We start from the raw sequence: 24,891 nt of genomic DNA on the forward strand, positions 1-24,891 counted from the left end.
ACCGTAGTTCAAGCCCAGTCTCCGGTTGCTTAGTAACGCCCCCCTACTATAAACACGGATGGTGGGATAGCGTTTGTTTGACACTTTGTTCGCTGTCCATTAAACATAATATGAGAAGTGGCATATGTACATTAAGACCGCAACGTTTCGAATTTTTGGCTGCTAGTTTCACAGACCTTTAATGGATAAATGTGGAAACATTAGAGTTAAAACTGGCTATCGTAAATAGTTTTGTCCTTGCTAGCTAATGTTGGCTAACAGACACAACTCATTAATCTTACTAGCTCGCTAACATGGACCTAGATATTCGTCAGTACCTAACCAAGGCAAAGGAGCATCGAGGTTTGTAATGTATCAATTCAGGAACAATTGCACTTGCACTGAAAATGTGTCCTCACTGTGTTGCCGTCATGCATATAGACTCGGGAGCTTTGCGGTCAGCCTACCGTTTAATAAAGGACATGACGGTAGCCGTAACCAGCAGACGCACTCCACGCGTTGCCCCAGAGCTTTACGTCGTTTGCGCTGAAACAGCGCTACAGGTAAGACTGAGGCATGAATACATGACTGTAACACCTGTTAATGTAGATTTGGTCAGCATAGTGAGATGTGTCCCAACTCCTGTATGAAAGGAAACTCCGAATCAGTTCAGGGTGTGGCTGCTAAGGACGAACAACTAACAAGTCTACCAAGTTAGTGACTTATAAATTCAAATAAAATTACTACATTTTATGGAATTTAAATGACACCTGTCACCAAGTTCATACTGAATCTTGCCTAGACCTACACTCAGGACAACCGACAGGTGTACACATAGAGCCTACAGTCAGCATTAGACTTTGATGCTGAAATCCACTGTATGAAAGCTTGAGAAAACACAAGCTTTGAATGTGCCTGCAACTGCAACTGCAATGTTTTCATGTTGTGAGGAGTTCATGACCGCTCAGATGTCACTTGAGACATGATGTTTTAAGCAGCCTCTGAGAAAGAAAATGTTGCATCTAACTGTGAAAAATGTGGATTGCATTTATATAAGTAAATTCTTGTTGCTGTCATGGTATGTGTGCATCCTCTGTGGGGGCTCCTGAATTATTACCAACATTACTGACATGAAGAGAGGATTTATTTGATTGACTAAATAAAGCAGGAGACATATCCTTTTGAGGTAGTTGATAAACACCGGAGCTTAGCTGGTTGTATCTACAGGTGCTGATACAGAAAATCATGGAAATAGAAACCTCTGCACCCTTTCTGCTGGAAAAGCCTTAAAACAGATTTCATTATGTCACTGTTTTTGTACAGTAACTTGAGTTAGTTAGCTAAATCTAACTATTTTCCCAGTAGGGGATAGTAATGAATATTCACTAATGTATCCTGAGTTGTCCTAGGGCGAGGAAAACATATTTGAATAATGAAACACAGTGATATTCCATAATGTGAATCCTTCAGTCTTTTTTATATCATACAGCAAGTTTTCTCAGTGAAAATGCAGCTTGCCTTGAAGTCTCAGGCTTAAGTGGCTACTGAATTCATGCTCATCCTGGGCTGAACAACATCATAATATTGTTCAGTTATTTAGAGAAGCATGCATATTCCTGTTGCATATAGCCTTTTTCTCTCACACTGATCCAGTGTTCATGACTGTTCATCACTACTGTTTCATTTTATGCTCTTCTAGGATGAAACAAAATGAAACACATAATTGTAACACAATTAAAAGTTTACAATATACAGTTAAAATTTCTGTTACAGGATTATCTCCCTGGTAGTACCACTGCTCCCTGAATAAAAACAACCTTGTGTCAATTTATCTATCCATTAACACGGGACAGTATATAACACAGTGCTGACGTTCTTAATGTAACAGCATGCAATTAAGATGATTATTTTTGTCTCATACACAATAAACATGCATTCCAAATCCAGTCAGTCATTTCTGAATAGTTTAGATAATGTATCAGTGCTGGTGGAACAATATCACTGTTCATAAGGTACAAATATTCATTTAGTTTGGCTTTTGTGCATCTCTTTTCTGTTTTTTCAGCTGGGTTGTTTGGAGATAAGCAGAGCATGTCTAAAGATGTATTTTGAAGGGAATCCGCCAGCTAATCAATTTTTGTGTCGAGCATACCTCTGCCAGGGCCAGCTGAAGTCTCCGCCGGCCACAGGGAGTGTGGTGAGGACAGTAAATTAGACACATCTCCTCAAGGGGGTTGTGTGTATTCATGTGTCTGTGTACACACACGGAGCTACTGTAGAGATATACTGTACTTATTTAAAGTAAACAAGAACTGTTTACTTCACAGTGTGATTCCTCAAGGCATATTGCACTTTATATTTTCAAAGTTAAATAAAGTTTAAAGTTTTTCTCTGTTCTTTATCAAAATGTGGCCTTTGCTGAATAGTTGGTTTTTCCTGATCTTTGTATGTGTTTATGATGTCACAAGTTTTCACTTCCGGTTTTGCATTGTTTGCTATTTCAGGAAGACTTTGAAGAGGCTGTGCTCTGTTTTCTGAAAGCAGTTGAAATTTCAAAATGTGAACCAAGGTATGTAACCTCTGAGAAAGGTGCTTGGTTTCATTCTAAGAGGAAATTTACAGATTTATGTCACATACAATTTATCATCTCTGATACTATTTGGCATTTGCAGCTATCGTGCAAAGGTGCACCTGTGAAAACACTTCATAAAGGTGAAATATTCACCATGTTTTTTTAAAGCTGTGACAGCTTATGAGGGTTCAGTCTGCTGCACAGAAATACTCTGGGACGTGAAGGTTTCATTTGCAAATACCATTGTGAAAATATAACATGATTCTTCACGCTTCATCCTTACCCCTTATTCACAACCAGATGATATTCAGCTTGTTTTCCTCTAAAATGGAGCAGCTCATTGGAAGTATTTTGGAGCATGGTGAAAATGATCGCAAATATAGATGTATTAATAGAAACTGTGAAAGATAAGTTCCCTTGTTCCTTGCTCTGAAAGATGTGTATGGATGTGTGCATATAACAGCTTAGCCTTTGTGAGCAATAAGCACTGAATCTCTTTGCTAATGAACTCATAACCTGTCAATAAAAGAGCTGAATGAGCAGTCCCAATTAACACCAAAGGGAATACGTATCTAATACATCCAGCCCCGACTAATGCACAACACGCTCTCTAGTGAATAAATTAGCAGTACTCAAACAGTCTGTTCAGACAATTTCTTCCGAAACAGTGCTTTGAATTCATAAATTTCACTTATTTCGCATAGAAAACTTACACAGGGTGCTCTCTTGAGGCTCACTGAACGATGGTTTAATCAACACACATTTGCAATTCACAGTACTTCTCTATACAGTGTTGACAATTGGTCTGAATTGAGTTGTACTAAGAGATCAAATGGCTTGCATGTACACCATATAAATAATTCATTATTTTCTGTTTACTTCTTTTGCATGTGATTTGTTTCTTACAGATACAACTTCATAGTGTTCAATGCCTCAGTGCTGTACTTCCAGACTGTGCGTCCTCTCCTGCAGCCAGGGCGCTGCCTCCACCTGGTCTCCTCTCTCAGGCAGATGGTCCAAAGTCTGGAGGAGGTGGCAGACCAGGACCACAGCTGGAGGGCTGAACTCATGATGTAAGTGACCCTCCAGTGCTCTCTTACTTGTCGTTCATGAATAAATCCAGTCCTTAGTGTGTCCATTCTCATGCTGGATTCATTGGGATGATGTACAGAGCTAAATGAGCATCAGTTCACTTGTTTCCACAGCTTTGTTGCTCCCTTCTTATTGTTTTGTTTTTTGTTTTGTTTTTTTGCATTATTCCCCACTATGTAGAAGAGATTGTGTTCTCTGTTCTAATATAAGATGTTTTGTAATGTTCTCTAATGACATCTCAGGCCCAAACATTAGTGTTCAGTGGATATTTATTTCATGTTCATGTACAGAATAATGTGAGCCAGCCAGTCAGATTATGGGGTTGAAAATGATCTTTTTTGTTTACCTGCCACTGTGGCAGTTGGATTCTAAAATCTGGCAGCCACTCGTTTTTTAAACCAAGCAATAGGCTATTTGATTTCATAAGAAAAAATTAACCTCTGAAGGGAAATACCAACTTTCTCTCTCTCTCACTCACTCTCTCATACACATTTAGTGCACACAAACACCAAACCATGAACTAATGATGCAGTTGTATGGGTATTACTAAACACAATGTTCTTTTCCTCTTTCTTCTTCTGTCTTCTATGTTCTATCTTCTCTTTGTCAGGCACAAAGTCACAGAACACAGTGCTTTGGCAAGGTGGTTGGCAAGCAAACATGACATAGAGATGCACTGGCCAGCTTAGCAAGACCAAAGAGGTCAAAACTGAAGAAACATTTGTAGTATATAGAACAAGATGTACATACAAGTTATGCACAAAAAGTTTGATTTTTATCGCTTCTCCAAAGACATTGGAAGTAGGCGAAGTTGAGGGTTGAGAGTGAGAAACCTTAATTCTGCTTCTACAACTTAGAAAGACAGACAGACTAGAGAAAGATGAACCACAAGCTAGCACATCAACATAATCAACGTTATTTGGTGACATCAAACTTGGAGAGAAGAGAACAGTTTACCTGATCGCTGTTATTGCAATTCTGTCTGTCATGCTATGTTTTTTCTCTTTGATTCTGTTTTATCCTCTAAGTTGTAAACACTGACAACCTGGGAATAGGTTGGGCACTTTGCTGGCCATGTAAGGCATGAATTCCCCTGGCTGTGCTCTGCATTAAAGTGTCTGAGTGAAATAAGCAAACCCATGATTCAATCTCTGCTCTAGTCTATCACAAATCGTTCTATTAAATGGCTGTTACTTATCCGCCATCATGGCTGGTTGGTTGATTGATTTCATTGGCCACTATATAAAATCACCTGCATTCTGCTGGTGATGGTTGCTAATTTCCAACCCTGCTAGGATATAAATAGGGATGGTCTAGTATGTCTGAAATTCATAGCTGAGATAGAGTATAGATCGGTATAGCATAGGTAGAGTGGTCAGCATGCATTAAAACACACTGTGATGGTTTTATATTATACTATATTTTAAATAATATTTGTTAACTCTGACCACACTGAACTCTGAGCTTTTTGGGTGAATGCTGTCCAACTGTACGACACCACAGACCAAAATAGAATATTACAATCTTCATAAAGTAAAAACTTTTATATTTGACATTGTTATGTTGCCTTTGCTATTCAGTAGGTGGTGTATGAGGTGTATGTATTGCAATAAATTGGGACCTTTATGTATACTGCAGTTCTGTGACCGGTGTCCATAACTGAAACTGTCAGTCTCATTTGCTCCCTGTTTGTCTTCAGGTACCTTATCAAATGTCTTGTGGATGCTGGTAAAATGGAGGAAGCTGCAAGTTTTGCCAAAGTCACAGAGGAATTCATCAAGTCTCACACCTCACATCTTTATCCAAGACTCTTTACGTTACTGGTAAACAGTACCAGTGCTTGTAAATATATTGAATGTTTAAGAATTTTGAGGTAGCATGTATTTTAGGAGTTAACTCAATCCACTCAAAACCATGTACCTTCAAAATGTCCGTTTTTCATTGAAAAAGAAAAGCCAACTTGTTTTAAACTTTGTGACATTTATTTTTAGCACAAATATTAAGGGATTAGAGGAATTTTTAGCCCAAATTAGAGGGGAAATTTGTCTGAAACAACTAAAGACTGTTTCATGTGAAATACAGTTGACCTTTTAGGACAATTGTATTTCATGTCAAACTGGTCCACAGGAGGGCCGGTGTGGCTGCAGGTTTTCTTTCCAACCAAGTAGCAGCACACCAGACTTGACTCATTTAATCAACTGATCTCCGTCTTCAGACAGTTGATTGGTCAAACGGTGTGTTCTTGGTTGGTTGGCACAAAAACCTGCAGCCACACCGGCCCTCCTGTGGACCAGTTTGACATGCCTGTTTTAGGAGAACCTGTTGGGATAATAAAGAGTAACTCCTACCTTTACTTTTCTCCTCTAGGCACATCACAAGCTGACAGACGGTGATGTCCTCTTTGAAATGAGCAGGCACTGCCCTACCTTAGCAGTCATTTACAAAATACAGGACTTTAAAAAGTAAGGAAAGTTTATGTGTTTTGTTTAATCACATTTTCCTGTTCTACCTATATGTCACTAAAATAAAATAATAATCAAAGTTGCCCCGTAGCTGTTGTTGAGCCTTTGATCTGCTTCACCAGTGTTTACTTCTGTGGAGGCAATATTGTGTTTGAAAGAATATAGTTTGTTGATTGATTGCATGTTTGCTTTTTTAGAATTCTTCCTGCTAATAATGGAGGCAAGTTCAGTCATTACCTTTACCAGTATGACCTCATTAATTGTCATATCAGTGTTGTGATTTGTGTCAGTTTTACCATTCTACATCATAATCTGCAGTGTGTATTATTCCTATAGACCATGATTTATTAAGCTGTAGGATTTACAAGGGGATATTGATATGTTTTTCTTTTTTTTTATTTTATCCTGAAGCCTTTATACCTTTAGCTTAAATGGATGATCTTCAAACATTAAATCATAGGCTCTCATCTTAGACATTGGCTTCCCATAGTGGACAGGTTTATCTTGTTACTTGTGTACATGAACATAAAAACACAAAAACCAGCCCCCATTTCTGCAGGCGTGTAGTCCACATGTCAGAGCTCCTTATGATTCTTCAACTCAGCTATAAATGCTGACAACATGACTCAGTCTGCCATCATTGGCATCATATAGGTTATTTAGCCTGAGGTTTATGTATTGTTGGTGTGAGTATATTAGTGGGCAAATGAAAATATAGATGCATGCATGCATATTTTTTTGTTAATGACAGATGGGTTTTTGTGTTGTTTCTAGCAGGTTGGAAGAAATGAATGGGGATGAATCAACAAAAGAGGAGCTTGAGCAGATTTTCCATCTCTTGGTGGATTGTACAGATGTATCTACTACATCTGTGAACCCCAGCTCTCTTCAGAACACAGCATCTGTCCAACCAGCTGACAGGTCTGTAACCTAAAATGTCCTAAACAAATTTCCTACCCTTACCTTTGTTTCTCCCTGTCCTCTTCCTGAACCTCCCACGACCGTAAAACCACATATAGATATCCCAAGGGAGGTACATGGCTCGGATTACTGTACTGAAGTGTTGTGAGCTGTTTAAATTATGTTTTATCTGGGATTTGCAGAGTTTCCTTCCTCCTGGAGTTGGCTCTGCTGGCGTTGCAAGTGAAGCATCAGAAAATAGCTGCCAACTGTTTGAAAGAGCTAAAGATGGTGGGAGAGGCTGTGAGTGTCCGATATTCTTTTGAAACTAGGATAGAGGCTCCATGCTGTAACTGTAACTATAGAAACATGCAAATTTATGTATGGAGTCTGACATGCTGTCTCAGATAGACAAAAGGTGAGATTAATTTGCTGAGCTCATGCTCAAGAGCTAAATAGGTCTGCACATTTGATTACTTTCTGCAATGTAGAATTTATTTTCTGTAAAAATGTGTAGTTTTTTCAGGAATTTGCTCTTTTTACTGTTACATGATGAACTTAGCAACAGTGCATGTGCAGGAACTTTTACATATGCGTGTCATTGTTGCTCTCAAGCACTTCTGGGTGCTTTATTTTAATATCACTTGTATTTGTCTTTTTAGAGTATTGGCCAACGCATAGTAATGGAATGTGTCAACTGTGAAATCAACCTTCTGAAGAGAGATGCGAAGATGAATGATTATTCTAAAGTCAGTGTGGAGGTACTCAATCAATTTCCCAAATTATCAGCCAAGTATTTCTGCCACATGTCATAATGAAGGCAATGGACCCACTGGCAAAGGCTTGATTAGCCGCTAAGTAACATTTCCCTGTAATCTCAATCTTTGTTTAAAGGCAGTCAATCCAGAAATCCCACTTCACTTTGATAGCTTTTCCCGCATGAAGTAACTGTTGACCCATTTAGAGGCGATTCATCACTTATAGTTTCAGTGCATCATTTTAAATATCATATAATCACCACAGTATGTTAGTGTTTTCATCCCTTACGAGAAGTAAAATCTTGAGATAAGTATCATGCAATCCCATTTTCCACCATATAATATTTTGCCAAGTTACAGAAGTGCTGTTGATTCAGCATTCTTAGTCTGTACTTGTTATCCTACAGGCCCGGCTGAAGGAGATAGGCAAGCTGGATCAGTGGCTGCAGACTGCAGTGAGAGAGGGGGACCTCCAGGCCATGCAGGCCGTGTGTGCTACCCAGTGGAGCTTTTGTCTGCCCCTCTTGCAGCGTAACCTCAGGAAACACATCAAGACAACTCTGCTTAGTGTGGCCCAAGTCCTGGAAGACATACAAAGGTTTCCAGCTTCTTCAGATTGATTATGATACATGTTTATGTGTGTATGTCTGAGGGTTTTTCAGTTTTTTTAGTTTTTATTCACTGAACATATTTTTGGCTGTTGGCTGTTTTAGCTTAGTTTACAAAAAAAATAGACAGACAAGAATGTTAAAAACAGCATAATACATGCATCTCTGACATTATGCTTCAAATTATGTTTTAGTATTATAATGTGTAGTTTGTGTTGGTTTTACTTGTAATACAGACTGCCAACATGCAAAAATGTTTTCTTCCTGTGCTTTTCTGCAGTTATATTTGTATTTTTTACAATGATCACTTTAAGAATGGAGGAAAAACATATGTTTTACATTTGGATCAAGAATAATACTGTTAGGATAATTTATGGTAAGAAATAGGTATATTTTTGTCAGGCCAATATTTAGGTATTTTTCAAGATGACAAAGGTGTCATTAGTATCTCCTAATTTTTAGTTAATTTTAGTTTTGGTATCAGACTTATAGATTGTTGTTATTTTGTAATATATTAGTTGATACTATAAGTGTGTGTTATTGTCACAGTACGTTGCTGGAGATGCGCTGTCAGATCCACTCAGAGCTAGCGTTGGTTGAAGAGGAGGAGGGGCGCCTTGAGGGCTCTTTGACTCACCTCCAGAAAGCCATGCTGTTGGATAATGGGGCACAACGGGATCGCCTGTCATCAGCTTTCCACCTCCTGCAGCTCAGAGGGACCCTCTACCAAACGCCCTCCCGCAACGAGGATAAAGCCGCTATGCTTATGCAGCAGGTTTTCAGACCCTCTGTGTCAGATAGACTAACATTACAAAATATAACAATTCTTTAAAGCTGAACAAGACAATTTTTATGTAAAATAGCAATCATTCATATTTCAGTGAAGTAGGGGAGCAAAACAGTACATTTTGATGTATGTAATAAACTGTTTGGGCACAAGTTAACATCTAGTCTAACATGCAACCTTTCTCTCTGATTTCCAGGCAAGGGAGGTGCAGCCTCAAAATGAGACAGACATTCGTCCCATCCTGGTTGCTGTGGGTCTCCTTTTGGCCCCTGATGATTTCGAGATAGTGCTGGATGCAGACAACACCTCAAGAGGTACACGTTTGCTTTTGTCATGTACAGTTTCACTAAGACAAAGTAACATTCTCTACAACCCATCTGTCACTTGCAAGCTCTTCTCACATAGGGATAGCTTGACACACACACCCATATTTACTAAGCTTATAGCTGCACTAGTGATCACGTATTTTCATTAAAGTTCTGTAAATGGAATTGAAAAACATTCTGCAGGTAGTAAGGTACACTTTTCTCCTTTATGTATATGCATGTAAGGGGGGAATGACAAAATGCAAGGATGGTGGATGGTTTTGTACTCATTATAGTTGAGCATTACATTCGATCAGCTGTAAAATGACTTAATGCGTGTAATTTATTCCATTCATAAGACATTTACAGAGTACATTTTCTCCACCCTCCATCTGCTCTGATCTGAGCCTTTGCTGTTGCTCTCACTTACTCTCGTTCTCTGCATACATTGTTGTGCCTTTGCTGCACTGTCTGATTTTCATTTTCTTTGAAGCTTATTTAATCCTGTTGCATTAACAAAATAAATGGGTTTCTGGATCTGGAAATGTACCCCCCCCCCCCATCAATGATTTATTGGTTATAGGTCCGGGTTTCTGAATAGTGTGGAATCTGTGTTGAGAACCAGACCACGGTATCACTCTCCAACCTTGGGAGGATGGGATGGCAGTCTAGCAAGGGGGACTCATTTTGGTCGTTTTGCTAACAAGGGGGATGGAATCTCCTCTCATCCCTCATCAGATTGCCTGCTGAATATTTCAGTACAGCATGTCTACTTACTATATAACTTCTTTTCTGAGGTTGGTGATCTCAGACAGGTCTTACTGATCTGACTGAACAGACTGCACCTGCAAGGCAGTCCTCTGCTCTGATTGTGTAACAACCACCTGTCTCAGTAAAGCAGGCCCTGATTGCACAGATTGCCACTGCAAATTGAATGAATGTCACAGAACAAAATTGGTGTGTGCTGTCTTGTATGTAAATTTGTCCCTTGGTCTTCTGGACATAAGCTCTTTTAGTGGCAAACTTTGTCGCCCTTTTTTGCACGATTTTTCAGTGGCTCAGCGTGTGTGAAATGTAATTCACGCAAGCCCAACTGACTGTGTGCTATGTATCATGGAGCAGAAGAGCCTGAGCTCTGGTACAGCCTTTGATGTCAAACTCATTCCAGGCTCCTTGGTCCACAGCATCAAATGAACATTCAGCAGTCCTAATCACTCTGGGAAGAACACTCCTCTGACAGCTAATCAAAGGGCTTCTACTGCAGGCAAGGGTTAAAAGCTTTGGTCCCAGAAGACTCCTTTTTTGTTCATAAACCTCGAATATCCCCTAGACGATGGCACTTAAGCATTGTGTTCTGAGCTTCAAAACCAAATAAGTCTTCGATCTAGAAGAATTATGTTATTGCATGTAATATGTAATGTTGCCACATGTTAACAGTATTGCATTGTTCCTCAGATGTTCAATGTGTGCATGGGAGCATGTCTGAACTTTCAGCTTAAATACACAGGCACTGGATAATTTTGCCTCTGTGAAACACTCCAGTCAAAATCACAGACCTCTATTTATAATTAAGCACATAAAACAAATATTCAGATTCAGAATTATAGGGTATGCCTCAGGCGGCAATATGCCACCAGGGACCCAGACAACAGTTTCGGGCATGAGACAACTCATCTTGCTTACTCTTGCTTACTCACATGGCTAATCAGATCACATTGCAGTCAGTATCATCCCTGTTTGAAAGAGCTGGCAATGCTGAAGATGGGCCATTTACTCTTCCTGTTGGTTACATGAAAATGGCCTAATAAGGATCGTAACTTCCTGAAAAGGATAACATTCTCCCAGTGTTTATTTATCCCATGTTCTTTGATTTATAGTTAGTTAGGCCAAAGGAATCATTCTGAGCAACAGAATGACTAGACTGTTCGCTCTGCAGACTAGCTAGAAAATTAAATTGATTAATTATTTAGAACAAACTCAGAAGCTTTTACAATTACATTAATAATGTTGGACTTAGGTATTCATTACACCAATAATTGTCTAGTTCCCGTAGGCAGTCAAGAAACTGGATCAGTGGCTCAGCTCTCTGCTAAGGCTCACCATCATTCTACAGCCGTATTGAAGGTGGATGGACATCTGGCCAGACGAGGAGATGACACAGACAACACAGAGAGGTGTGCATTTGTATATTTACATCTATTTAATGTGACTATATTGTATGTGTATCAAAGCCTCTAGGCAGTATTAAGTTTTTTTGGCAGTTGTTTTTTTACTTTAAGGCTTCCCAGAAACCCAGTTGGAATATTGACTAAATAATCATCTTTTATGCCTTGTTGAATGTATTACTCCTTGCTGTTACTGAACATTAGATAGCAGTGAAGGGGGGAAATATTGCTTCTCTCTGCAGTTAAAGTTGTGACTGATTGACTGTAGCAGTCTGCAACCTTCTATTACATGTTAGCGGATAGCTGAGTTCCATCTCTCTAACGATATCATTAGAGTAAAAAAGTGCACACCTCATAAATGCCAGGCTTAACAGTCAGGAGGGAGCACAGGCATCGGGACTTGAAGATTCCCCTAAGGAAAAGTTTATTATTCATGGCCCTGCAAACAAACAACTTTAAATCATATGCAGTGAGATGCTGTGTCCTTGCCCTGACCTCCACCTTTTAAAACAGAATCACCTCCTTCTTTATTTTATGGCTGCTCCAGGGTGAAGTTGTGGGCAACACTGGTGAAGACAGCCAGGAAACACGAAGTTTGGGATGTGTGCCGAGCTGCTTGTCGATTCTGTTTGCTTTATGATGACGGGAGATGGATGATGTGCAAAACTGACAGTAAGGCGATGAATGATCTTTAGACTGATGGTAAAATAACAGAAATGAAATCGAGGTAGACATTATTAGAATATTTGAATGGTTGAAAGACAAAGATTCTTTGTACATAGCCATTGTTTGTAGAAATGCTTTAATTGAAGGATTGTTATCTTAGCCCCTAGCTCATTGTTCATGTGTAAATCAAATTCATAATAATAATAATGGTTCTAATTTACTAAAGGTTTAATTGGCTTAAAGTACTGCTAATGGAGCTAATGGAGCGGAAGTAATAATAATAATAGTAGTTATAATTTTGTTAAATACAAGAAAGAGAGGCTCATTGAGGGAATTCACGTCACAGATTTTGTCAATTTGATCCAGAATGTAGATGCTCAGAGGAAGAAAGCTGTGCACAATGTCTTCAGGGCTGCGGTGGAAGCCAGACCTGTGTTAGGGACCTGCTGCGCCTTTTGGCTGAAATCCACTTCATCAGTGCAGAGGTGTGTGCTTACTAACACAACTTTTTCATATATTCATATTCACATAATCAGAATTCATGTTTCTCCTCCTGTGTAAATGTGGTTTGTTTACACAGTAGTTGCTGACAAGCAGAAAGCAAAGACCTTGGTCTGTAGTGTTGTTTATCCTAAGGCTTTCTGTCCTGGTTGATTTGGTGACACCTGTGATTATTTCATGGAAACAGTGAGTGTGGCTATGACAGTAGACAAACACTTGTTGAGCAGCTACTTTGTTGGAAACAAAACAGAACAACTGTTGTATTTGTTTACAGTGGAACCAAATAAACTCAAGTCTGTCAATAATAAATGCAACTAGAATCTGATATCATACAGCACATGGTGCGATTTGTTTATCACACCACAGCAGGAAACAGTGAAGTTGGTTACTTTGTTTAGGAGTTGGAGTTGTGCAGCCGGTCACCTGCAGCTCTTCATCTAACAGCTCACCGTAGTTGCTCCTTGTCCATTACTCACTTCAGTGACACAATAAAATTCACAATAAAACCGCCTTGTGTGTTGTCAGCAGAAAGCTTTAAATGTGAAGTCACAGCCATAAGATGTGCATTAACAGTAACTATATAACAGCTCAGGTATATTAAAGAGCGAGAACAGTAAACACTGGTTTAAATTATGTCCATGCGCGTATCATTTCCTGTGAAGGCAGTTTAAATCATGAATTTAATTGTTAGACTCTCCCACAGATGATAAAATCTACTAAATAGAAAGTTAATTACTAAAATGAATACACCAAATTTACTGAAAAACTGACTACTACTATTATTGAAAAAATACTGAGTGTAAGTAGTAAAGAAATAGATAGTAGTGAAAGTAGTAGTAAAAAAATGAGAATTTGGATCTTTTCATGATTATATCTTTAAATGGCAAAGGCAACCCATGCAATGACTGTTGGATCTTTCAGAGGCATAAACGTTTCTGGTTGTCACTGGGGGAAAGTAACTTACTACTGTACAAATTAGAGGTTCTTGTACTTCATTACTGCATTTGAATATTTCTATATTATCCAACTTACTTCTTGTACATTTGTTTGACAGCCTTAGTTACTTGTTACTTTTAAGATTACAATTTTCTGACCCTTTCTGTGCAGTAAAATCTTAATATAATATATTATATTATATTGGGATTATAATGTTGAATTGTATTGAAAAACTAAAGGGTTAAGTTTATTTATTTATTCATTTGTAGTTCGTTGAGAAAATGTTCCTATTTCCTACACCTTACTTAACTTTTAACTATTTTTTTTCAGTAAACAATTGAAAAACTCTTAAGGAAGAATTTTGGATGCATGACTTTTACTTGTGGTGGAGTATTTACACAGTGTGATATTAGTACATTTACTTTAATAAATGATCTGAATACTTCTTCCACTTCTGCTCATTGTTATAAAAAGACTTATTTGATCACTGATTCTCATGTAATTCACATCTCTGGCTATATCTTAGCCTTACTTGAATGCAGATGTTTTTGTACTGCAGTGTTCATGTTCACAGAACTCATGCGAGCTATCTTAGATCATAGGACTGTTTGATTTGTTTAGATTGAGCTCTTCTTTTGAAATCTGAGTTCATGAACGAAGACTGCTTGCAGTTGTAAACATGCATTTTGGGATTTCTAAAAAGCCTGTGAGATAAATGTTGATTGGCTGGAGTCAAAGCTTGTTTTATTGTGTAATCACCCTTCTCATCAAACCTGCAGCTCCAAGCCTTGATGAAGTCTATAGAGATGTTAACTTGACAGCACTTTGAAGAAAATGGAGACAACTATCCACAGCAACTACATGACCCTTCCAAAACTGACTCTCACTTTAGCCTTTCTGCTCACTCCTCTCTTATATATCGCTCTTTGTTCCATGACACATGAGTATTATTTTTTGAGAACTGGGTCATAGCTCATTAATTCAAACCATACCAGCGTCTCAGTCAGATGATGAAGACAGGTTCCTCGTATCTTACCTGAGTTGTCCGTCTCAGGAGTAAAATGCTCACTCGTCATTTCTTTGTCTTTGATCTGCTATGGCTGCTATCCCATAGCAGGAGGTCTTCTCTTCTCCTTTTATTATAAAGTTGTCAAAACAGGGAGTCAACTTTGATGTTGTCATTGAGGGAATGAATGTATTTTGTCTTGCTCAGGCCACTGTCCAAAAACTGCTCACAGAGGGGGTGCAGCTTAATAGCCCTGCTGTCCCTACAATGGTCAAAGAAGTGTGTGTGTCTGAAGAGGATCCAGACTGGGTTGTTTACAGGTGAAAACACAATATGCACACACATGGTAGCATTGTATAAGTAGAATATGTTGTCTGTTTTCTCTCTATGTCTATGTGCTATATGTTTCTGCTTTATTGTTTGCATTGCACAGATTTAAGACATTCTTTCTTAATTTAAAGTCCAAATTCATGATATTAAATGCTTTTCATTCACAATTTCAATTTCAGCTGTGTGTTTTATTTGTTATTATTAATAATAGTTATAGCGGCAGTATTAAAGGTTCAGGAAAACAGTCAGAATATATTGCAGTACAAGCAGTATTCAGTGAACACATCTCCAGTTTTTGCTTATGTTTAATTTTCTTATCCTAAGTTATGATACAGTTTTCTGTTTGATGAGGTCCAAAAACCTTTTGTTAGGTCCCCAACAACGCTGCTTCAAACCTGATGGTTGTACATCTGACAGAATGTTGTATAAAGTACTGTGTCTTATAGGACTACATAATTATCTGTTAATGCCTCTATGTGACTACTGCTGTGAAACGTAAGTGTAAGGGACAATGTTTTGTGCTAAAGTGACAGAGGCTCATTTAATGTTGCTGTGAGTATTTTAAAGTGAATACATTTATGCAAGTGGTCAGAAGGCTAATGATGATGGCTGTGGTGGGAATAACTCAATACTAACAACTAATACTAATAACTCAATAATAATACACCAGATCTGAAACCATTCCCCCTACAATTACATGGTCGAAACAAAGCTTCAAGCATCATCAAAGATATATATGATTTTTTTGTTAGATCAAGATGTTATAGATGTTTGTATCATGACAAAACGCTACCTATCTTTTACTGTTTTCCCACCAGTCATGGAGGTCAGGTTGGTTGTCATTCTCCGCCAATCTCCACCAAAGATCTAATTTATATTTTTTAAAGAGTGTATCTTTGTTTTGTTTGTATCTGTAACTTCTTCGATTGCAGCCATGTTGACTTTCTTTGGGTATAAGCAGCCTATTTTCTATATTGAATTGACAAGCTCTGACATGGAACATTCAGCAACAACTAGTGCACTATAACAGTTTGCCTCAAATTTGTCCCCAGAGCAATGAAACATTATCAGGGCTGAGAACTAAATTGCTGTTGAATGCCTCATTAGATATCATTTATTTGATTTTGTCAAGGTACATTCCACTCTTCCTTGTGCACCATGCAGAAAATCTGCACAGAACAATGTGTCACTTTTATTCAACAAACAAAAGTGTTTATGGAAAAGAAAACCTCTGCATTATAAATTTAAATATCCAATGGCAATAACTTGTTCACCATTGGTTTATTTGTTCAGTTGCAGGAACACCATGTAGCCACTACATTTTCTTTCTCTCTCACACACAAACACAACTTTCTGCCTCCCTTTCCCACTCTTTGGTGTACATCTTCACCTCTCTCACCCAGAGACTGGATCGAGGCTCTGTCTGCCTACGCCACCTCCAACTTCTTGCGGGCAGCAGAGCTGGGAGCAGAGATCAGGGAGCCGTGGGTGGTAGCAAATGCAGCAGTTTACCTGTGGAACTACAGCAGCCACTTGTTGGCAGCTGGGGAGTACCAACGCCTGCTTCCTACCTTCCAGAGTCTGGTGGAGATGATCCAAAAGACAGAAGACACTGGGTAGGCCAGGTCTCTAAGTTAGTGTGAGTTTTCTTACAGTGTACACTCATTAGAGAGAAACTTTCTCTCAAACATTGTGGTCAAGTGTTAGAAAGAGCCAAGCTGCTCCGTCAACAGCAAATGAAAGACGTGCTGTTGTTGTTTGATGGAAACTTCATTCATCAGTATTTTTATAGACAAGAATATAACAGATGTTTAATAAAAACTCAATCATTAAAATGTCAACACTTCAAGAAACATGAATGGCTGTTTTTAGACTGATGACTGTACATTTTTTCTGTTTCCTTTACTCAAACCTCACTGGACTACTATGCATAGCACAGCCTTTAAGTTTTGGTGAAAAGTATTACCTTTTCAGCTGATAACAGCAATATGTACACAACATCCGAAAATTTTTTGCTTGGTCAGAGTTGACAAAGTTTAAGCTTTGCTCTTATTTGTGACTGGAAAGAGGCAGTGAATGTTAATGAAAACAGACCAAACCGCCCTTAAGCATGGCAATAATTATGTGAATTTTGGGATATGACATTTTCATATACCGATGTGGCCAGGGAGACAAACACACATTTTTCTTTCCAAATCCAAAGATATAAAAACAAAGATGTTTGGCCTTCAAGCCCAACTTTCAGTGTTTGTTTTCCGGATAATGTCAGTTTGTGGCATTCTTTGCTTTGTACAATTGTTTCGCAGGAATCATACTCTGTTTGTGCTGCTGTGTAATACTGTGGCCCGGGGGTTGATCCAGCCTCTGAGTGGACCAGACTGCATCGAGCCAGCTCTGTCAGGAGACAAGGGCAAAAACAGAGCTGCAAAGGGGACAGAGAAAGCATCCAATGTAGACCCTGCTGCCCTGCAGGATGTTCATAAGGCACTAGAGGTATGGCAGTGTGTGTGTGTGCTGAATGTGGGAGTGGGTTAGGGGCAAGGGACACCTGTGTGTGGCTGTGCCTGAATAGTATTTTTCTTCAATAGTATTTTTGAAGAATAGTGACATTAGGTTTTATGAAGATTCAGTTATGTAACTGCAGTATTAGGCTTTGATTTTGTAAAAGGTCTTATTTTATTTTATATATATACATTATATTATATTTTTGGCGAAAGTGCTTTCTGACATCATATGTTTTCTTCTTCTCAAGTCACAACAACTTCTCAAGTCACAGTGAATTTACATAAAACTGCACATATCACTACAGATTTGCATAAAAATGCAGTCTCTTATATTAAAGTTTCCTTCATCAACATTCATTTGCAAATAAATAAGTTCAAGGTAAAACTTGTGTAGAAGTAATCAGTCTTGACAAAGGATTAATGAGGTTGTGTAATACCAGCTTTACTGGGACCCACATGAACATTATAAAGTAATCAAAACATGTTGAGGTGGTAAATTCTTGTAGAGCTGTGACAGGTAGTTGAATGATTAGATTCTGAAATGCATAATTATTCATCATTCCAATAAAGAAAATCATTCCAATAAAGAAAATAGGCGGCTAACACCAAAAGAAGGCCACCATGGCTGCAATCAAAGGAGAGAAGTTACAGATATAATGTCGAATATTTATTGGTTGAAGGCTGAACACTCCTCGGGTTCTGGACTGCTGGTTGGACAAAAGAAGCAATGTAAAGATGTCAGTTTGTGTAGTGGAAAATTCTGATGAGAATTTCCAGTCCACAATTCTTTAACAATTTACAGAGTAAACAGTTAATTGTGAAATTAATCAGCAGATTAATCGATACTGAAAATTCCAAGGTGTGGTCGCCCTAATTTCTTGATTGGCTGTATTTTGTTGAAGCAAAAATGATTGATCCCCTATCAAATCCCTCCCAAACTGATGGTGGTGTTTTGAGCTGCTTTTTTTCAGCTTCTGCTCTTTCCACTCTGACAACTTTGTCTGAAGTTCCAGCATTCAAAGCTTAAGAACAGATTAGAATCTCTGAAAAGACTGTGCTGAGACTGTGACAGAAGTGCGTATATAATATCACAATGGAGTTTAATGAGTCTTTGCAAAACATGTTCAGAAACTCATATTCAAATTAACATTTTTCTATTCTACATTTCACATTATATTAACAAAAAACACCCTGTATATGTTAAGGCTTAGCACTCATGCATACACTATATGATTGTATCTGCATTGGATGAAGGTCTCTTATTAAGCATTGATTCCTCCTTGATATGAAATCATGACAGATGTTTGAGCATCACAGGTGAAAAGTTGAAGTACTTTCAGGACACATTTTGTTATGTTGTTCATCCTTTGATACCGATTAGTCATCCTACCCTGCATGCACACACAGGCGTACACATTCATGTAGCTTTCATGACTGGCTTTCTTTGTACCATTGAAGTCAGATTTCTCTGTTCTCATTGCTGCAGTTGCCAATTAAACCGTTTCCTTACTCCTTTTCCATTCAAAGGCTCCTCCATGAATATCAGCACTAACTTCAGATGAAAGGCACTTTATCAGTGAATTATTAACCCAATTTCATCGTGCCTGTTTCCTTTTTGAAGGAAAGATAAAAATGATCCTGTTCAATGCATTTTTTATAAATAGTCTACAGTAAAGCGGGGTCAGATACAGTGTCTGACTTGAACAAAGTCTTTCTAAATTTTGAGTCCTCTGTGTATGTCTATCATGTCTTGGATAGAGAGGGCTTTGGGTAGAGAAAATCTAGGCTGTTCACATGTATCATAATGTATGGAATTTAATGAACACTTTTATCCACAGTAACATTTTTAATATCATTCAGGATTATGCACAATCCTGACCATGTTATGCTGTTGTTTTCTGTACTTCCTCTTAGCTGTGTGAATATGCCCTGCGCATATCCAACTGCAGCATTCCAGGGGAGACCGTCCCCATCGCAGCGAGGAAACAGGTGGTGGTCACATGGGTGCAGATCAAGCAGCTCTTACAACAGCAAATTGGCTCAAAAATGGACACTAAAGATGAGGTACCATACTAAGCCCTAATCTGACCTCCATTCCGTTCTTCTGTTAGCAAATTGATGCTGCACAGCAGTTGAGATAGAGATATGAAAAGATCTGTTTGCACACAGCTAGAACCAACTATGCAGGTCAGTGCAAACCTCACTTTCTTCAAACATGCAAACATGTCTGGTGAGATTTCTCAACATGCTGCAATGGAATGCTCCATTTTCTGTAACATCAGTTTCAAGTGTTTTGTGGAGATCCGTGATTTCAGTGGTGCACAGAGAAAAAGCCTGTAACTTAACTTTAAGATCCTGCATGCAAGATTCCGCCGTACACTTGATGTTCCACATACCACATGTGCCACAAAATGCACATGCATACATACATATGTGACTCAGTCTGCTCTTGCAACAAGCATACATACAGAAAAGACCTGCTAGTTTGATTGTTCTCAATCTTTCTTTTCTGAAATATTTATAAATCTCATATTTAACAAAGTAGTGACATACAGTATTATCAGTATTTTGTCTAGTATTTGGTTCCTGATGAAAAATGGTTTTGTATGCTTAAGCTGCCAACATTTGTCATCAATGTACAGGAACAAATGAATTAGGGTTAGAATCGTAGAAGGATATGATATGATTTCTTAGTATTAGAAATAAGCAAGCTTTATATGGTTGTTGCTTGTGTCCTGCCCCAGTTAATTAAGTAGTCGTTTTTGGAAACATTTTGTGAAAGCTTTATATTTTTGTCAGTCTGTGATTTGTTTATTTTTCACGTGGGGGTGACCCTAATCCTCTAGTTAAAATTTGAGTCTTGTCTCCCTTAAAATGTTTTGTTAGAGAGGTATCTTGGTCTAGGGGTGGTAACAGAAGTGTTCTAGTAAAGTAATACATATTGCTTCTTGGTTCATATCTTCGTATTTGTATTATAAAGAATGTCATAGATCCAAGACAAAACTCACAGGACCAGGCTAAAAGAAAAAGTGCATTTATCAATCTGATTTCTATTTCAGCACCACGGACAGCACCATGGATTATCAATAATACCACAGCACAGTTAGGCTGCTGATATTTCAGCACAATGGCCAGGGCCATAGATTCTAACTTGCACAAATCTCAGTCAATTAAAGAATCAATGAGTCAGGCAGACTGTACTAACATATGAAGAGGGCGGGTGGCATGTTAGTAAGGGATCCTTGTTGTTTTGATAATTTTGCTAAAGTGCACATGACACATGATACCATTAGTTAAGCAATTAATTAGTGGCAATAAACAAAGTTAAAGTGACAGTACTTTAGGCCGTATATGTGAGCTTTCATTTACATAAGGTTCATTAAACATACTGTAGTATGGTCCCTTAGCAGACACCATAGCTAAAACAGTTTATGATGTATTGATAAGCCCTTGACCTTGGTGAGAGTAAGGCACTGACAAACATCTCAAAAGACTGCGCAAGAGATGCAATTTACTGGCAAGCTCTCGCGAAACTCGGTACTAAATCAAAATCATCAAACCACAGCTTGTCGATTGTAACACAGTTACAAAGGCTGTGTTCTCACACCTCACAGCTGCCTCTAATTTTCTCCTTGCTTCTGTTTTTCCCTCAATAACCTCTGCATGTTTGTGTCTGCGGTGAATGAGCCGACACCATAGAAACAAGATTCTCATGAAACTGAAAGTTGCTGCTATAGTTTTATTTAAATCAACTGCATTCCAATCACAGAGACCAAGATTGATAATGTTCCATAAGACAGGCTTTATATGCAAGAAATGTATAGAGAACTGTGTGGGGAAAAAAAACAGAAATAGTCAAAAGTCAGGTGAATTCTTTTGAAGTTGGTTTTAAGTAACAGTAGTGAACAACAATAACCCTACACTTCTGCACAGTACCGATGTTATATAATATATTTCTAAACTTTTGTATGCAATTATTCTATATTTCACTTGGAGCAACTGGTATCCTCCATGCATATTCGCACATTATTTTACTACTAAATATGTGAAATGTGAAGGAATCTGAAACAACATGTATAGCTCATTGTCAAAACATAGCCATGTCACATTTATTCTGCTTCTTGTATTATGGTCTCCCCACAGTTCTTCTATAATGTGCTTATGATATTGTAGGCTTAAGATGCCTGACATATTTATTCATCTTTTTGAAGTGGTAGGTGTTACTTCCGCCGTATCCATATTACAGCATTGTATCTGCTGCTCTGTAATCGTCTCCGGATGTCATATTTTCCGATTGTACTGCTTTGCAGTGGGACCGAAACGTGGGCAAAGCACTTATACAATTTGTCATTTAGAGGGACTTTTTGATCAGTCACCATAATCCTATGACCGTTTGTCAGCCAAGAATTTCTTGCCCTACATTAGTCCCTCCAGCCTGATGTGCTTTGAGTCACAGCTAAATGAGGTTTGTTTCTTCCCATGCAAATTAAGAAATGCATTGTTAATATAGATTGGGGGGGGGGGTGTGTATCTGTAATCTCAATAAATCATTCATCAACTCATTTTCCACACAATAGGAAGTCATACATTATCAACGAGGTCATCTCTGCGGTATTTGGGACACATACAATATGGTAATCGTACTGCAGGGCCATGTATAATTTATAAGCAAATAGTAATACATGGATATATCTTTTCTATAATTAAACTTAAGGGATTGGATTGGACTGCAGTGAAATACTCAGTGTGCATTGTTCTCTTAATGCAGTGTGAGAATGAGGAAGTGTCGACGATGACGCGTGTGCTGGTTGGCGTGGAGATGCTCCAGTGCAATAGGAACCCGAGGCATATGGAGTTCTCTGTTCCCAGTCTTTCCACAGTATGTACTGTTCTCTGTTCATGTTTTCCTACTGTAGCTGTTGTCCAGATGGCAACAACAGATGCCAATATGACCCATGAGCCTTCAGAGCCTGTCTGCATCTTATCATGTGTCAATATCTTCAAAATACTGTAGTCGCCTTGATGATCTTGCTTTGGTCTTCCTATCTATCAGATCTATCAGAAATGTCTTGACCATAAGGTGTGCTGTACCCTCAGGCATTTTTCTTACATCTTAACTAAATCTTTTTTCACTCTGTCTCTCATCCGTCCATCTCTCTTTGATTCCTTTCTTTCCTTTCGTTCTTCCCATTTTATTCACTTTTCCCCCTACATTTTTATCATCACTCCTTACCCCCTTTAACACTTTTCTAACATTTTCTATATGCCCCCATTCACTTTCCTCATTCTCATTTCCTTTACTTTTTTCAATCTACCCCTCTGCTTACCTCCTCGTCTTTTCCATTTCCAATCATTTCACCATTTCTGTCCCTACTGCTTGTTCTCCTTTCTCTTCCATCGACTTCTTTGCCTTCCCCTCTTTCGCTCACTCCATCCAATTTTCTCCTTTCCCTTCTTGCTTTACTTAATTTTCCCTCTCACTTTCCCTTCCTTGTTTTCATTCCTTCCCTGCTTGCCTCCTTGCAATTCTCACCCTCCCTCTTCTCATCCTTCTCTTTCCGTCACTCCCTCCTCCCATCTTTCCTACCCCACTTCTCTTCTCCCTTTTCCCTCACCACCTACACTTTCCTCCCTTGCCATCTTCTCTGTCCCCACCTAAAGCTGGTGAGCATGGCGTCTGAATGCAGCTGGACTGATGCCGTGGTGGAGCTGCAGGTGTGGTGCCAGCTGGCTGCCTTCTGCCACTATGCCAACGAACACAGCTTGCTGTCATGCTGCACCAAGAGTGCTCTGCAGCTGGAAGAAGCAGCAGCAAAGAGCCTCAACACCATGCCCTGCATTTTGTAAGTGTAGTTGGCTTATTACAATTCATTTAAACACTGAAAGAATTTTAGAAATAACTGTCTTTGTTCTTTAGTTCTTAAAGATGGGCAGGAGAGACTGCACTTGATATGAATGTGTGTGCTTTGTTATGTAGAGCACTGTGAGATTTTTGCTTCTAAATCTCTCTGAGGGGCAGGTGACATCTTGTGCATATTCAAGAGCATTGCACTTGAGTTTAATGAACAAGCATTGCTTTGCAAAGTTTCAATCAAATTACAAAGTTTCAGACTTTCTGAGGGTATATCAATTTAATATTTTTGGTTGATTGACTAATTGACTTTGGTTTACTACTAATACATTTCCTCATCACCAGCTATGGCCCAGCTGCAGTGAATGAGATGTTGAGCAGTGCCGCTTGTTTGAGGGGTTTGAGTTTAGTCCATGAGGCCAATGGAGACCTGCACACCTACAGAGAGGCTATGAAAGTGCTTCTGTCCAGTGTCAGGTACAGTCAGTTTATGTATTGACCAATACTTTGGGCAGCTACAGACTATAAAATTAGAGCAATTGCACATTCTCGCCTCATGTGCTTGTATTTTTGTTTTGTCCATAGCTATGCAGAAAAGGCTGAGAATCCAGCATTGTGTGTCACAGGTGTCAGGCATTACTGGAACACTTGTCTACCCCTGACACAGACTCCTGAGGAAAGAAGGCAGCTCCAAGAGCCCCTGGAGAAGATCCTGACTGCTCTGGCATATACCAACTTTAAGCAACCAAATGTATGGACCAATCTTCAGTCTTATTCACCACATTCACTTAAACCCATATACATTTTGTTAATTTATATGTTGGTGTTATGTGTAAGCAGGAAACAAATGTTTCAAGATTCTAAACTCCTTGTAAAATTGACATTTTTAATTAAGTTTAATTTTTTTCCTAGAGTAAACTTCTGAGGGAATGTTTGTGATGTTTGGACCTTCTAAGGTATTCATCAGGCAAATGGCCAAGTTGACAGTGGACACTTTACTGTATGTTTAGGCAGTTGTAGTTATAGCTAAATGACCAGACAAACAGTACACGGTCTTACACATAATGAGCATGACCATAGTTCCATTTTTTTTTGTTTTAATCCAGGGTGCAGATACTCTTCATTTTCCCCTTCACAGAATCTGTTATTCAGCACCTGGCGTAAATATACGACTCACAAAACTACTGTTTTGTACTTTTGTGATGTTGAACAACTATGTTCCTGGAGTAAAAAAACTACATAGCAACAAGGGAAACCAAAGACATATAATACTTAGTCCAGCCATCTTCAATTGATGTTAGAGCTGATGAACATTTTGTTTAGGGTTCTGAAGAATTTGTTAAATCCATAATTAAAGTTTATGTGAGGATTCAGTGATTTTTTTTTTGTTCTTTCCAACTTGACACTGTTCTTCAGCAGGGCTGTGGCACACACTAAGCCAGGAAATAAGGCGTAATATATTCCATAGC

The 24,891-nt window shown here is 38.7% G+C and overlaps 1 protein-coding gene across 6 annotated transcripts in view; it reads left to right on the top strand.

Annotated features, from left to right (window-relative positions):
* The first annotated feature begins 291 nt into the window (after positions 1-291).
* The window catches only part of LOC124066082 (cilia- and flagella-associated protein 46), a 51,159-nt gene continuing 26,559 nt past the window's right edge, over positions 292-24,891 (top strand). For 4 of the 6 annotated variants that reach the window (XM_046402170.1, XM_046402172.1, XM_046402169.1 and 1 more), the window contains exons 1-22: positions 937-2,176; positions 2,484-2,548; positions 3,460-3,624; positions 5,343-5,466; positions 6,011-6,105; positions 6,880-7,026; positions 7,209-7,308; positions 7,668-7,766; positions 8,171-8,361; positions 8,921-9,146; positions 9,355-9,472; positions 11,508-11,637; positions 12,176-12,300; positions 12,661-12,779; positions 14,945-15,057; positions 16,471-16,683; positions 17,374-17,560; positions 19,486-19,635; positions 22,340-22,450; positions 23,233-23,414; positions 23,768-23,899; positions 24,008-24,173. In XM_046402170.1, the coding sequence (XP_046258126.1) occupies positions 2,081-2,176; positions 2,484-2,548; positions 3,460-3,624; positions 5,343-5,466; positions 6,011-6,105; positions 6,880-7,026; positions 7,209-7,308; positions 7,668-7,766; positions 8,171-8,361; positions 8,921-9,146; positions 9,355-9,472; positions 11,508-11,637; positions 12,176-12,300; positions 12,661-12,779; positions 14,945-15,057; positions 16,471-16,683; positions 17,374-17,560; positions 19,486-19,635; positions 22,340-22,450; positions 23,233-23,414; positions 23,768-23,899; positions 24,008-24,173 (3,054 nt within the window). In that variant the 5' untranslated portion in view covers positions 937-2,080. Of the gene's footprint in view, positions 343-420; positions 543-936; positions 2,177-2,483; positions 2,549-3,459; positions 3,625-5,342; positions 5,467-6,010; positions 6,106-6,879; positions 7,027-7,208; positions 7,309-7,667; positions 7,767-8,170; positions 8,362-8,920; positions 9,147-9,354; positions 9,473-11,507; positions 11,638-12,175; positions 12,301-12,660; positions 12,780-14,944; positions 15,058-16,470; positions 16,684-17,373; positions 17,561-19,485; positions 19,636-22,339; positions 22,451-23,232; positions 23,415-23,767; positions 23,900-24,007; positions 24,174-24,891 lie in introns of those variants that run through there. The other 2 variants (XM_046402174.1, XM_046402168.1) reach the window with 2 other exon arrangements.

This window comes from Scatophagus argus, chromosome 10 (genome assembly GCF_020382885.2).
Source record: "Scatophagus argus isolate fScaArg1 chromosome 10, fScaArg1.pri, whole genome shotgun sequence".
Taxonomy (NCBI): domain Eukaryota; kingdom Metazoa; phylum Chordata; class Actinopteri; family Scatophagidae; genus Scatophagus; species Scatophagus argus.